We start from the raw sequence: 12,679 nt of genomic DNA, 5'->3' as shown, positions 1-12,679 counted from the left end.
TCTCTAGAACCGCGCAACACCTGGGATTCGTGGTAGTTCTTGAAGAGAGTCCCGCCTTAAGTTGTTATGACTGGAAAACTACATTTACCAAGAACCCTCGCGGCAGCGCGCCAAGGGCCGCCCGGGCCCGTGATTGGCTAGCGAGCCGGCCGCACGCGGAGGAGCTCAAGGAGCAGCTCTGTTGCGACAGAGGCCGAGCGGCGAGGCCCCGTGAGTTGAGGGGGAAGGGGCGCCGGAGGGGAGGAGAGTGCGGACCCGTGAGCAGGAAGCGGGAGGAGAAGCGGAAGAGAGATCAGGGTCGGGATGGAAAGGGCCGAAAGGGAAAAGAACTGGTGGCCCGGGCAGAGACGCCGGCGAGCGGGGTGTGGGGGAGGTGAGGGGCAGCGATCGCGGAGACCCTTAGGGACCCGCCGGGGAGGACGCGTAGCTCCCGGAGGGAAACCTCGCATCAGTCGGTGGGGTGGAAGGGAGGGGACCGAAAGGAGGTCCGGGACGAACTCCCGGCGAAGAGCCGACAAGGAGGCGGCCGGCTGAGGTGCGCGAGCGCCAAGTTCGGAAACTGGAGACGAGTGGCAGAGCGGTCCTTCACTAAAGGCCCCGGGGGAAGAGCGCATCCTAGTGAAGCGGGCGGCGGGGTTTGGCGCGCGAGCCCTGAGGGAGGAGATGAGGCTGGGAGAGCGGTCGAGAGTGCGGGAAACCCGGACAAAGTTGGCAGGGACGAGAGCGGGGCACCAGAGGCTTGATAGGAAAATTCCAAAGAGGAATGGGATACGTGCGGCTCTCTAGACGTACTTACCGGTTAGTTTAGTGTTCTGGCGCTTCTGTTTGCTATTCAGACTCCTGAAAGAACAGTCAGTACCCCTGTGGCTCATCACCATGCCTTCCGACCTGGCCAAGAAGAAGGCAGCCAAAAAGAAGGAAGCTGCCAAAGCTCGACAGCGGCCCAGAAAGGGACATGAAGAAAATGGAGATGCTGTCACAGAGCCTCAGGTGGCAGAGGAGAAAAATGAGGAGGCCAATGGCAGAGAGACTACAGGTGATGGAGGTGCGTTGGGTGAATTTCCTGAGCTGGCTGCTTCAGTCAAAAATCTGGATGCAGATGCACAGGCCTTTAATCCGGACATTCAGGAAACTAATGTACAAAGATGGAGAGCTTTGAGGCAAGCCTGGGTTTGTTTGTTTGTTTTTTGTTTTCTTTTGTTTTTTTTTTCTTTTTCCTTTTTTACTAAATAAAAAGCCTACAGACGTATGTCTTTATATAACATGAAACTTAGTGACAATCAAACTCTTAATAGAGTTAAAGATAGTGCCACCTTGTTACCGATCAAAAAAACTGAATTCAAGGTCAAACACAAATAGGAATTGATCTACCTTGCTGCAGTGGACGATAAAAAGAGAAGGCAACTGCTATTTTACTGTTGTTTGTTTTTGTTTTGCTTTTTTACCTATAATCGTGGGTTGGTTAGGTTTTACCATATGGTGCTTTTTGCCCCCCGCCCCCAGTACTGGGATTAAAGGCATGAGCCCCCACTACCATATAGCACATATGTGTGTGTGAGATATATATATGTATCATATATTCCATATAGCACTTTACTTATTTACTTATCTTAGTTAAAACTTTATTTTATGAAGATTTGTGGGTGTGTGTGAGGATGTCAGATCCCGTGGAACAAGTATTATAGACAGTTGTGAACTGTCATGTGGGTGCTGGGAATTGAACCCAGGTCCTTTGGAAGACCAGCCAGTGCTCTTAACCATTGAGTCAACTCCAGCGCCCCCACAGTACGGTACTCCTAATGTCACAGGGATAGTGACTATACTAAAGCAAATAACTTATTGTTACATATTGTTTTATGTAATTTTCCTTAGAATATAGCTGTAGCCTTGCTATTTATGTTTTGGGGATTTGTTGAGTATTTTTCCATACTAGATAATGCTACTCTTCACACTATAAACATAATTTGCCCTCAGAAAGTTTCCTTTCTCTGCTGTTGTGGTCACAAAACACTCTGACCAAAACTAACTTGAAAGGAAAAAGTTTATTTCTTCTTGTATTTCTGGGTCCATCTCTTTTTTGTTTGTTTTGTTTCTTGGTTTTTCGAGACAAGGTTTCTCTGTGTAGCCTTGGCTGTCCTAGACTTGCTTTGTAGACCAGGCTGGCCTTGAACTCACAGTGATCTCCCTGCCTCTGCCTCCTGAGTTCTGGGATTAAAGGCGTGTGTCACCACGCCCGGCTTCTGGGTCCATCTTTGATGGAATTAAGGCTTTTTGTTGTCATTTGTTTGTTTTTTGTTTTGGAGACAGGATTTCTCTGTGTAACATCCCAAGCTGTCCTGGAACTCTCTTTGTAGACCAGGCTGGCCTCACTGCCTCCTGAGTGCTGGGATTACAGGTGTGTGCCACCATACCCAGCTGAGGCCATGGGGAAGTTTTATCCCTGGCCAGAGTTATGGAAGATGGAGAAGGAGGGGAACAGTGGGGAGGAAAGGACACTGGAAGGACAAGGGAGCTTAGAAAGGTTACAAAGTAAAACTTGTCTGTGAAAGTAGGGTGTTAGGGGAGTCTGTGTCATGTGCATTGGGTATGAAGCTCTCGAACTCTTGAGTCTGTGGCCGTCTGCCAGTTTGACCCAAATCGGAGTCTTTCTCACAGCCCCTTCCCAAATTACATTTCTGTCCCAGAAGTGGATTTGCTGACCAAGGAGCTAGAGGACTTTGAGATGAAGAAAGCTGCTGCTCGAGCTGTCACTGGTGTCCTGGCCTCTCACCCCAACAGTACTGACGTCCACATCATCAACCTCTCACTCACCTTTCATGGTCAAGAGCTACTCAGTGACACCAAACTGGAGTTAAACTCAGGCCGTCGTTATGGCCTCATTGGCTTAAATGGAATTGGTGAGACCCTTACAGGGGGAACTAGGCCTTTCTTTTCCTTGCCTTGTCTGTCACTCAGTATATATTTAGTACTAGCAAAGCAAGAGATTTATTCTGTGAGTGGGGACCAGACCTGCCTGGGTCACAGGCTGTGTGTAGTAAGTACCATGTTAGGAGCTTGTGACATGTGCTAGTATCATGTGCTAGAGACTTGGTAGGGGAAACGGGAGTGGGGAGCCTTTATAAATGAATAGGACTTCACAGGCGCAGTAGGACAAGACCTGAAGAGGAATTGGGGGAGTCCTGAGAACAGAGGATAGTGGGATTTGAGTGAGCTAAAGGAAGGAAGGCACTTGAGAATGGGGATCCTGGTTTGCCCATTATGAACAGGTGCAAAAGAATGGTGATACCATGGTTGACTGTCTTCCTGTCACCCTCTCAGGAAAGTCCATGCTGCTCTCTGCTATCGGGAAACGTGAAGTGCCCATCCCCGAGCACATCGACATCTACCACCTGACCCGTGAGATGCCTCCCAGCGAGAAGACACCCTTGCAGTGTGTGATGGAGGTGGACACAGAGCGGGCCATGCTGGAGAGGGAGGCCGAGCGGTTAGCTCATGAGGATGGTATGGCTCCGCATCCAGGGTGGGCTGGCCTTCCTCCTGGGATCCGCAGGGTGCTGATGGTCATGTGCTGCCCACAGCGGAGTGTGAGAAGCTCATGGAACTCTATGAGCGGCTGGAAGAGCTGGACGCCGACAAAGCCGAGATGAGGGCCTCAAGGATCTTACACGGATTGGGTTTCACACCTGCTATGCAGCGCAAGAAGCTGAAAGACTTCAGTGGTGGCTGGCGGATGAGAGTTGCTCTTGCTAGGTGGGCTTCCTCCCTCGCCCTCATCCCTTGCCCCCTCCCCTCCCCAATCTCTCAGAGTGGAATGTTCACTCTGGTAGCTGTGTAGAGCAGGCGTCATGTTCAGTGTGTGCAGAGAGACAGCCCTCAGTGATGTGGCATGGATGGTTGTATGGACTAGATGGTGTTGGCTGAAGTACCCAAAAATGCTTGCTCAGGGTTGGGATGTTAGCACATGGTCCAGTAGCACTCTAAGCAGACCTAAGTAAAATAGTACAGGCCCTTCGTGCCTTTTGTGTTTCTGTCCTGCTAGTTTTTATGATAGTAAAATATTAGACAGCATTAATGTCATCGGTCCTTTTTACCTCTGTACACCTGTGCATAAAGTGAGTTTCTGTAGTCCAGCACTATGCTGGTGCCCCTCCCTAAAAGGGAGTATCCGAGGCTGCACACTTTATAAACAGAAAAGTCTTGTTTCGGTTCATGACTCTGGAGGTATCGATGGGTAATTTTGCTAGCAGAGTTCTGCGTTGTAGTACAGTTTTCTGCCTCTGAGGTAGAAAACAGATAGGCTTAAGGATTCCGTCCAGTCCTGACCAGCATTGTGGCAGGAAAGCTGCACCCTCCATTCAGCATCTAGAATGCCTCTGTTTCCTTTTGTGTCCTTCAGAGCCCTCTTTATCCGGCCCTTCATGCTGCTCCTGGACGAGCCTACCAACCACCTGGACCTGGATGCTTGTGTGTGGCTAGAAGAGGAGCTTAAGACGTAAGGGCTGGGGCTGGGAGCTGCCGTCCCGGGGCATCGGGAGCAGAGTACAATGGAAATGGGCGCCCAGAAACTGCCTTGTTGAGAATGTGTGAAAGGAGGCCAGAGTCAGGCCAGGTGTGGCCAGTGCCAAGTACAGTTAGAGTGGTCCTTTTTGTTCATTGGGGTGTTTTTGGATTTGGGGATATTTTTCTTTTGTAATCTGAATTATATGAGCCTTTTGTTTAATTGTGGTGGGGGGTGTGCATGTGTATATAAGTGTACATGAAATCATGTAAAGTGAGCCTAATGCTTAAATTTATGAAACGATGGTGAGAAAGAAAAATAATAGCAAATATGGATGTGGTTCTTTTATAAACTTAAGAACTGAAAGACTCAGAATATTGTCTCAGCTTTGGAAGGAAACAGTAGCATCTACCTTACTGCTCTCTTCAAAAGGGCTTATGGTGGGCACACACCTTTAATCCCAGCACTTGGGAGGCAGAGGCAGGTGGATCTCTTTTGAGTTCAAGGCCAGCCTGATCTATGAAGGGAGATCCAGGACAGCCAAACTACACAAGAACCCTGGGTGGGCCGGGTGGTGGTGGCACACACCTTTAATCCCAGCACTTGGGAGACAGAGGCAGGCGGATTGCTGTGAGTTTGAGGCCAGCCTGGTCTACAAAGTGAGTCTAGGACAGCCAGAGCTGTTACACAGGGAAACCTTGTCTCGAAAAATAAAAACTAAAAAAAAAAGAGCTTGGGGGGGGTGCGGGGGCTTATGTTTCTCTTACTGAATTTGTTTGGGTTGGCCCCACCCATGGTATGGATACCTTTTATTAAAATACTTGTATCTACAGACTGTTGGCATCACTACTACTACCATCTCTACTCTGTTCTGTTCTGTTTGCAGAACAGTAGGCTGTGGTTCAAACTGTCTTACCACTGAAAGATTCCAGCACCCCCCCCCCCCCCCCCCCAGCCCTCTGAGAGAATGCAGTGTCACCTAGGTCCCTGCTGGCTACAGGAGCTGCAGGGCACTTGGGTCTGGCTCTGTAGCTTTTTGTGGCCCAACTCTGGCTTGGGACCTTTCTGATTGGCTCTTTGGCTTTGCAGTTTCAAGCGCATCCTGGTCCTTGTGTCTCACTCCCAGGACTTTCTGAATGGAGTTTGCACCAACATCATCCACATGCACAACAAGAAGCTGAAGTACTACACGGTGAGTGGGCCTGGCACCCGCGCTTGCTAGTCCTTTGTCATTAAAAACTAAAATAGCTCTTTAAAGACGGTTCTGCAGCACATTTTATCTTAGTCCCAAAGCCTTTGCTTCTGACATCTATTCTGTGTGTGTGCTTGCCTTAGAGCAAAGAAGTTGGTTTCCCTCAGTGCCTGAGGAAGGCCCTGATCCTGTTGTAGCCTGTGTGCTCTGCCTTCACTGTTGTGAGAGCGTGGTGCACACAGGAAGATAAATTAGCATCTCAGCAGTGTCCCTGTTGTGCCTAGTTATTTTTTACAATATTTGGCTTTATTACTATTTTTAATTGGGTTTGTGTGGATGAGTGCAGGTGCCTGCTCAGACCAGAGGTATTGATCCTCTGGAGCTGGAGTTCGAGGCAGTTGTGAGCACCTGGTGTGGATGCTGGGAATCTAATGAACACACACATACCACTAAGTAAAGAAAAATTTAATAAAATTTTATTTTAAAAAATTGAATCAGGTGTGGTTGACCCTACATGACCCCGGCACTGTATTGGCTGAAGTGTAAGGGTCACACCAGCCTGATTCCACAGTGCGCATCTGTCTCAGATGGGAAAAGGGAAAATAGACTGTTTCCACAGTTACTGTGGAGCATTAATATTACCTTCCAAAACTGTATATTTGCAATCCTTTGTAGAAAATACCACATATAGATGCATTCTTTATCTTGATTGTCCTGAATCTTAAGTTTTTATGTGTATGGGTGTGCATTGCCTACATGAGTATTTATGCACCTCACATGTGCAGTGCCCAAGGAGGCCAGAAGATGGCCATGTGGGTGCTGAGAATGGAACCCAGGTCCTTTGGAAGAGTAGCCAGTGCTCTTAGCCACTGAGTCATCTCCAACCACTCTTCAGTAATTCCTAATAATCATTCTATTCTTGGTCAATGAGTATGTAGTCTGCCTCCTTAGACTGTATAGTATGGTTGTTGTGTACATGGGAGTTGTTTGTAGGTCTCTTTAAGGGATGGCTAGCTTGAGTCTTGGGCTTTGTTTGGTTAAGACAGAAACCTTGGCAATCCAATTCAAGTAAGACCCTACATCCAGTTGGCTTGTTTTCCCTTGTGGGGGACAATCCTTATCCATAAATGGCACTGGCCTCTGGTGTGGGCAATAGGGGGTAGTTGAGGGCCTGAGCTACATGGTGTCAGCATGTCTGTGTTCAGGGCTTCTGCTGATACTGTGCCCTTCTGGTTAACTGTAGGATTTGTCATGGAACCTGGCTTGGCCTAGCTGAGCAAGAGGCATGGAATTGAAAATATATATACATTCATACATTCCAGGTTGGGCTGTAGCATGACCTAACATGACATGCCCTGGGTTCTGCCCTCAGCACTGCAAAAATAAGCAATAGGCTCTAGGTTAGCATGTTCCACTTTAATGCAGTTCCTCTCTTCTGGTTTAGTTTTTTAAGGACAGGGTTTCTCTGTGTAGCCTTGGTTGTCCTGGACTCACTTTGTAGACCAGGCTGGCCCCAAACTCAGATCTGCCTGCCTCTGCCTCCCTAGAGCTGAGATTAAAGACGTGCACCACCATGCCCATCTAGTTTCTCTCTTCTTACTGCTCAGATTTAGAGCAGAAGCCAGTCAGTGATGCTGTCACCTCTAACCTGAGTGAGTGCCCAGGACGGAGCCCTGGGTAAAGCTGCCACCTGGGACCTCTCCCCACAGGGTAACTACGATCAGTATGTAAAGACACGGCTGGAGCTAGAGGAGAACCAGATGAAGAGGTTCCACTGGGAACAGGACCAGATCGCACACATGAAGGTAGGGATGCTGTGCTGCCCTTCTCTACTGCATCGGAAAGCACGGGGGATGGAGGAGGCTGGGGAGAAGTACGTCATTTCTTACTCTAGGTTTGAGCTGTGCTTCTGGTTTCCTATGGGTACCTCAAGCCCCCTTCTGGTCTGTACATACTTCAAGCCCCCTCCCCCTCCTGTCTCTCTTACTCACTCCAGTCCCCCTTCTGGTCTCTTGCAGAACTACATTGCCAGGTTTGGTCATGGCAGTGCCAAGCTGGCCCGGCAGGCTCAGAGCAAAGAGAAAACACTACAGAAAATGATGGCATCAGGGCTGACAGAAAGGGTTGTGAGTGACAAGGTGAGGTCTGATGGGGTGTGGTTAGGTGGCTGAAGCATGGGTTTAAAAAAAAGTACTGACTTGAAAATGCCTCCTCTTCTTAGACGCTGTCATTTTATTTCCCACCGTGTGGTAAGATCCCACCACCGGTCATCATGGTGCAGAACGTGAGCTTCAAGTACACAAAGGACGGGGTGAGTGTAGGCCAGAGCGAATGCACAATAGCCTATGTGCAGCTAGGAGGCCGGGTGCACATGCATGGGCCCTTTCCCCTGCTTCATTCATTCCTGCTGACTTTTGCCAGGAGACGAATATCAGGTTTAGCAGATGGAAGCAGAGGGCTAAGATCAGTTTTGACAGTAATTCCCTTCTCTGTTCTTCCCACCTATGGGGTTGGCGTGCAGGGCAGAGTAGATCCAAGCTCTAGCCTTTGTCTATCTCTCTCTTTACCCACTTCAGCCTTGCATCTACAATAATCTAGAGTTTGGCATTGACCTTGACACACGAGTGGCTCTGGTAGGACCCAACGGTGCGGGGAAGTCCACTCTTTTGAAGCTGCTAACTGGAGAGGTATGGTGCTAAGGTGGAATATCACGGCTTCTACTGCTACCTCTGTTAAAGAAGAAGGGAGTGTATGTGTGCCTTGGTGGTTGAGTGAGCCACCTGGAGGGACTGGGAGGTGGGGAGGGGTCTGTATGACCAGAATGCATGTGAATGCATGCGTGTGAAGGTAACTAAGGTAGGCTCTAGAGGCGCCGATACAATGGGGTTTCTTTGGAGAGCATGTGTGTTGTGCCTGCATCAGATGCCTTACTGATGTATTGTACAGCAGACCTTTCATGTCCACCTAGAAAGCTACTGTGTGCCTTCGCCTTAAGGGTCTGTTTTAGTGAATCTTCCTAAATATATACTTTTACATTTGTTTTATTGTGTACACATTCATGTGTGGTGGTAGAGGACAACTTGGGGGCGTGGGTTCCAGACCAGCTCAGGTTGTCAAGCGTGGTAGCCAGTGCCTTTTTCCACTGAGATATGCTCCACCCTCCCAACACTCAAGTGTGCCTGGGTGGCAGTCTGTGTGTTAGTGAGGACGTTGTTTGAGCCCTGCTCGGTGTTCCTGCGTTTGATTCTGTCTTGGCTTCCTTTTCACTCCCGTAATTATGCTTAATATTCTTTCTTAGCTTCTGCCTACCGATGGAATGATCCGGAAACATTCTCATGTGAAGATAGGGCGTTACCATCAGGTACAGACCCGGGGTCAAGGTTGGGGGTGAGGCTAAAGAAGGGATCATATCCTTCCAAGTCCCTCCTCTAGGAACAGAGCTCCTCCCTGCTTCTTGGATCCTGAGCAAGTGTCTGGTGGGCTCCTGACGCAGGTCCCTTTTAGGGTAGGCCCCTGTCACGCCAAGAGGCCTTTTGGAGGAGGTTCTCCTCAAACGTGGTGGTCTTGCTTTCTCTGCAGCACTTACAGGAGCAGCTGGACCTGGACCTTTCACCATTGGAGTACATGATGAAGTGCTACCCAGAGATCAAGGAGAAGGAGGAGATGAGGAAGATCATTGGCAGATACGGCCTCACTGGGAAACAGCAGGTGAAAGAGGGGGGGTGGGAAGGACCCAAGATGGTTCATAGGCAGTGGCCAGAGGGTTAAGAGACACTGTCCTCACACCTAGGTTTAGAGGCGATCCCAGCGTCTCCTCTAGTCCTTTCCTCTATAGTGTCATGTACTCAGGTTGTGGGGTAAGGACAGTGACTGGGACTGCGACAGGCTTGAGCCAGAGTGCTTGAGAAGAAAGCAAAGGGAACTGCAACCTAGAGCACAGACAGGAAACCAAAGGGTTACCTGATCGTGCTGTTGCGTCAGGACTCATGCTGAGTGGTCATGACCAGGTAGGTATCCCTCATCAGGGCTCAGGACTAATGGCCTGGCCATGGTCTTGCTGTATGATCTTGGGTCATGCCAAACTCATGTCTTGCAGAAGGAAAAAAAAAGGCTGTAGTGGTAACAGGAGCCAGAGAGAGGAAAGAAGTCCCATGATGCATGGCAAGTGTAACACTAAGTCCTTATGTCATGGTTCCCCTAGGTGAGCCCAATCCGGAACCTGTCGGATGGGCAGAAGTGCCGAGTGTGTCTGGCCTGGCTGGCCTGGCAGAATCCTCACATGCTCTTTCTGGACGAGCCTACCAATCACCTGGACATCGAGACCATTGATGCACTGGCAGATGCCATCAATGAGTTTGAGGGTGGCATGATGCTAGTCAGCCATGACTTCAGACTCATCCAGCAGGTGAGCCGTGGCCTGAGGCAGAGCGCATAGCACACAGCGCTGGAATATACGGGTAGAAGGTTGCGTGAAGCACAGCTATGGCACGTAGAGGGCAGAGCAACGTTTGCTAAGGTCAGAGAAGGGGCTTGGGTCCATGTGGTCTGGAGACAGCCAGACCTCATCATTTTGTGAGAGTAGTAGTTAAATGCTTTGTAGTAAGAAGGAGCTGGATTGAGAGGAGGAGGAGGAGGAAAGGCTACTGGCCGTTTCAGGGCTTCTAAAGAAGCTAGGGTAGCTGGGTGTGGTGGTGCGCACCTTTAATCCCAGCACTCAGGAAGCAGAGGCAGGCGGATTGCTGTGAGTTCAAGGCCAGCCTGGTCTAAGAGTCCAGGACAGTGAAGGCTATTATACAAAGAGACCCTGTCTTAAAACAACAAACAAAAGAAGCAGCAGCTAGGGTAGAAAAGTGAGTGGCTCCTGAAGCCTCTGAAGAGATCTGGAGCCTGCTGGGGACCTGACAGGAGGGAGGTGACACAGCAGGATCCAAGTAGGAAAGTTCTAGAATGTGCTTCTAGTGCTCCAGGTAAGGTGTCCCAAGGAACCTATGTAGGCAGTGTGAGTAGCTGGGTGTGGTAGGGTGAGGCCTCAGGAAGCCCAGGACAGTGCTGCTGGTGGGAGGTGCTAGGACTGGCCAGATCAAGTCCAACACATCTGCTTCCAGGTTGCGAAAGAGATTTGGGTCTGTGAGAAGCAGACAATCACCAAGTGGCCTGGAGACATCCTGGCCTACAAGGAGCACCTCAAGTCCAAGCTTGTAGACGAGGAGCCCCAGCTCACCAAGAGGACCCACAACGTGTGAGCCCTCAGCCAGGCTTGGGTCAGGAATGCCACCTGGAGACTGCCAGCTGACACCTGACCAGCCACTCAGGACAGGACCCTGGGGCTGCACTCCCGCCTTGCTGCAATACTGCCCCTAATCTCTCCCCTCAGCCTGCCTTCGCTGCATCTTATCTCCAGCTGGACAGCACCTGTCCGTTCCCCACCCTCCTTCCATTTGGGTCTGTCTGTCTGGACTCAGCTGGCTGTTCCCTCCAGACCCTTGCTGGTTACCTTGCCCTGAGAGATGCAGCCAGGGGTACCTGGGTTAACCCAAGGGCCCAAGCCCTGGTCGGGCCCTGGAAGGATTCAAGAGCCTCATTTTATGGGTTTAGGTGATGTTGGAGGAATACCGCCAGCCCATCACCCCCATTCCTGATTGCTTCTGGTTTGGAGCTCTGGGCCAAGGCCTTAGTCCTGGTCCGTATTTTAATAATTATTTAACATTGTAGATCTGTAGATCTGTGTCATCTACAAAGTGTCCAATAAAGAAGGAGGAAGCTACACTCCCCTCCTTCCTGGGTCTCTGAGCCTTTTTCCCATCCTGCAAGCTATGGCTTGATGAGGTGGAAGTCTGGCCCTCTGGGGCTACAGGAATGTATCCCCCTCTCCCCTTTCTATTTTGTGCTTTTCCTTTAGACCTGTGTTTCAGGGGACATCACGGGACTTGGGTGTGACGGCTCAAGTCCCAGAGTTAGAGCTTGCCAACTTTTGGAAGTCCTAGAGCCAGGTAGGAAATGAGATTCCTATCAAGTGTCCTGGTGTGCTAATGCTGAGCTAGACTTTATGGCCCATACTTTGCAGTATGACGTACTGCTGCCAGCTGCACATCAGACACTTGTTAAAAGTGCAGGCTCTTCACTAGACCTGTCGTTGCATCTGGTGGAGTGGGGGTTGCAGAGCTCTATTATCGTCTCCACACCCGCCCTATTCTTAGCTGCATCTAGCTTATATCTAGCCCAGGGTCCTGCATAGGCTGTCTGGCCCTTTGGAACGTTGAGACTTCATGTCGGCGGGCACTGCCATATCCAGCCTTACCTGAGGGTGTTTGTCGCTCACCCCCGAAACCTCAGCGATATCTGTGAGAAAGCACACTGCCATTCTTCAGTATGTGTTAACAGCATGTCTGAGATAGCAAAAGAAACTCCCAGGTGGTGTCTAAACCCCGAGGGAGCTTGCGATCAAGAGAGAAAACCAAGAGACTGTAAATCAGATGCCAGGTTTTAGCTTGAATACTAGGAGGGTCAAAAGTACCCAAAATGGAGGAAGATCTGGTCATAGCCCAGAAAGGCGGACTTGGCCTTGATCCTTGAAAAAGTGACAAAAGGTCTCTCGAATGTGCTCCCAGAGCTGCTTAGGTGGATGGACAGATGAACCCATCCCCCTGAGAGCTGAGATTTGCAGGTCTGTGCTCCACCATAGCCCCAAAGAAACCTGCCATTGGTATCTGTGCTGGGAGTAAAGTGGTTTAAGTCAGCCTGCCCTGAGAATCCAGACTGGGTTTTCAACAGACCTATTTGCCACCAAATCCATCTGCCAGTCGTTAGGAACTCAAAGCCAGGTGTGGCACAGGCCTGGAATCCCCACACTAGGGAGTTTGAGGCCAGCCTGGGTTTCTGACCCTCCTCCATCCCACCCCACCCCACCCCCAAAAAAAGACCAGGGTCCCTGGAGCTCAGGAAGGACTTGGCATCTGGAGGAGGAAAGTGTTCTCAACCTCATCATCTAG

General features: G+C 50.0%; 1 protein-coding gene across 1 annotated transcript; it reads left to right on the top strand.

Annotated features, from left to right (window-relative positions):
- The first annotated feature begins 836 nt into the window (after nucleotides 1-836).
- Nucleotides 837-11,485, top strand: Abcf2 (ATP binding cassette subfamily F member 2). The gene is made up of 14 exons (XM_051152175.1): nucleotides 837-1,045; nucleotides 2,685-2,897; nucleotides 3,319-3,501; nucleotides 3,579-3,750; nucleotides 4,397-4,492; nucleotides 5,588-5,690; nucleotides 7,400-7,495; nucleotides 7,709-7,828; nucleotides 7,912-8,001; nucleotides 8,267-8,377; nucleotides 8,989-9,051; nucleotides 9,270-9,398; nucleotides 9,892-10,095; nucleotides 10,796-11,485. The coding sequence occupies exons 1-14, from the start codon at nucleotides 877-879 to the stop codon at nucleotides 10,931-10,933; spliced, it is 1,887 nt and encodes a 628-aa protein (XP_051008132.1). The 5' UTR covers nucleotides 837-876; the 3' UTR covers nucleotides 10,934-11,485.
- The last annotated feature ends 1,194 nt before the right edge of the window (nucleotides 11,486-12,679 follow it).

Source organism: Acomys russatus, chromosome 10, assembly GCF_903995435.1.
Source record: "Acomys russatus chromosome 10, mAcoRus1.1, whole genome shotgun sequence".
Classification (NCBI taxonomy): domain Eukaryota; kingdom Metazoa; phylum Chordata; class Mammalia; order Rodentia; family Muridae; genus Acomys; species Acomys russatus.
Note: the sequence above shows the minus strand (reverse complement) of the source record. Positions and strands in the feature narration are given on the sequence as shown.

What these genes read in the sequence shown, in the direction of transcription:
- Abcf2 (XM_051152175.1), top strand. Translation starts at nt 877, where the DNA reads ATGCCTTCCGACCTGGCCAAGAAGAAGGCAGCCAAAAAGAAGGAAGCT. An exon ending in CATTGGCTTAAATGGAATTG is followed by an intron (nt 2,898 to 3,318) that starts GTGAGACCCTTA and finishes TCACCCTCTCAG; the next exon opens with GAAAGTCCATGCTGCTCTCT. An exon ending in AGATAGGGCGTTACCATCAG is followed by an intron (nt 9,052 to 9,269) that starts GTACAGACCCGG and finishes CTTTCTCTGCAG; the next exon opens with CACTTACAGGAGCAGCTGGA.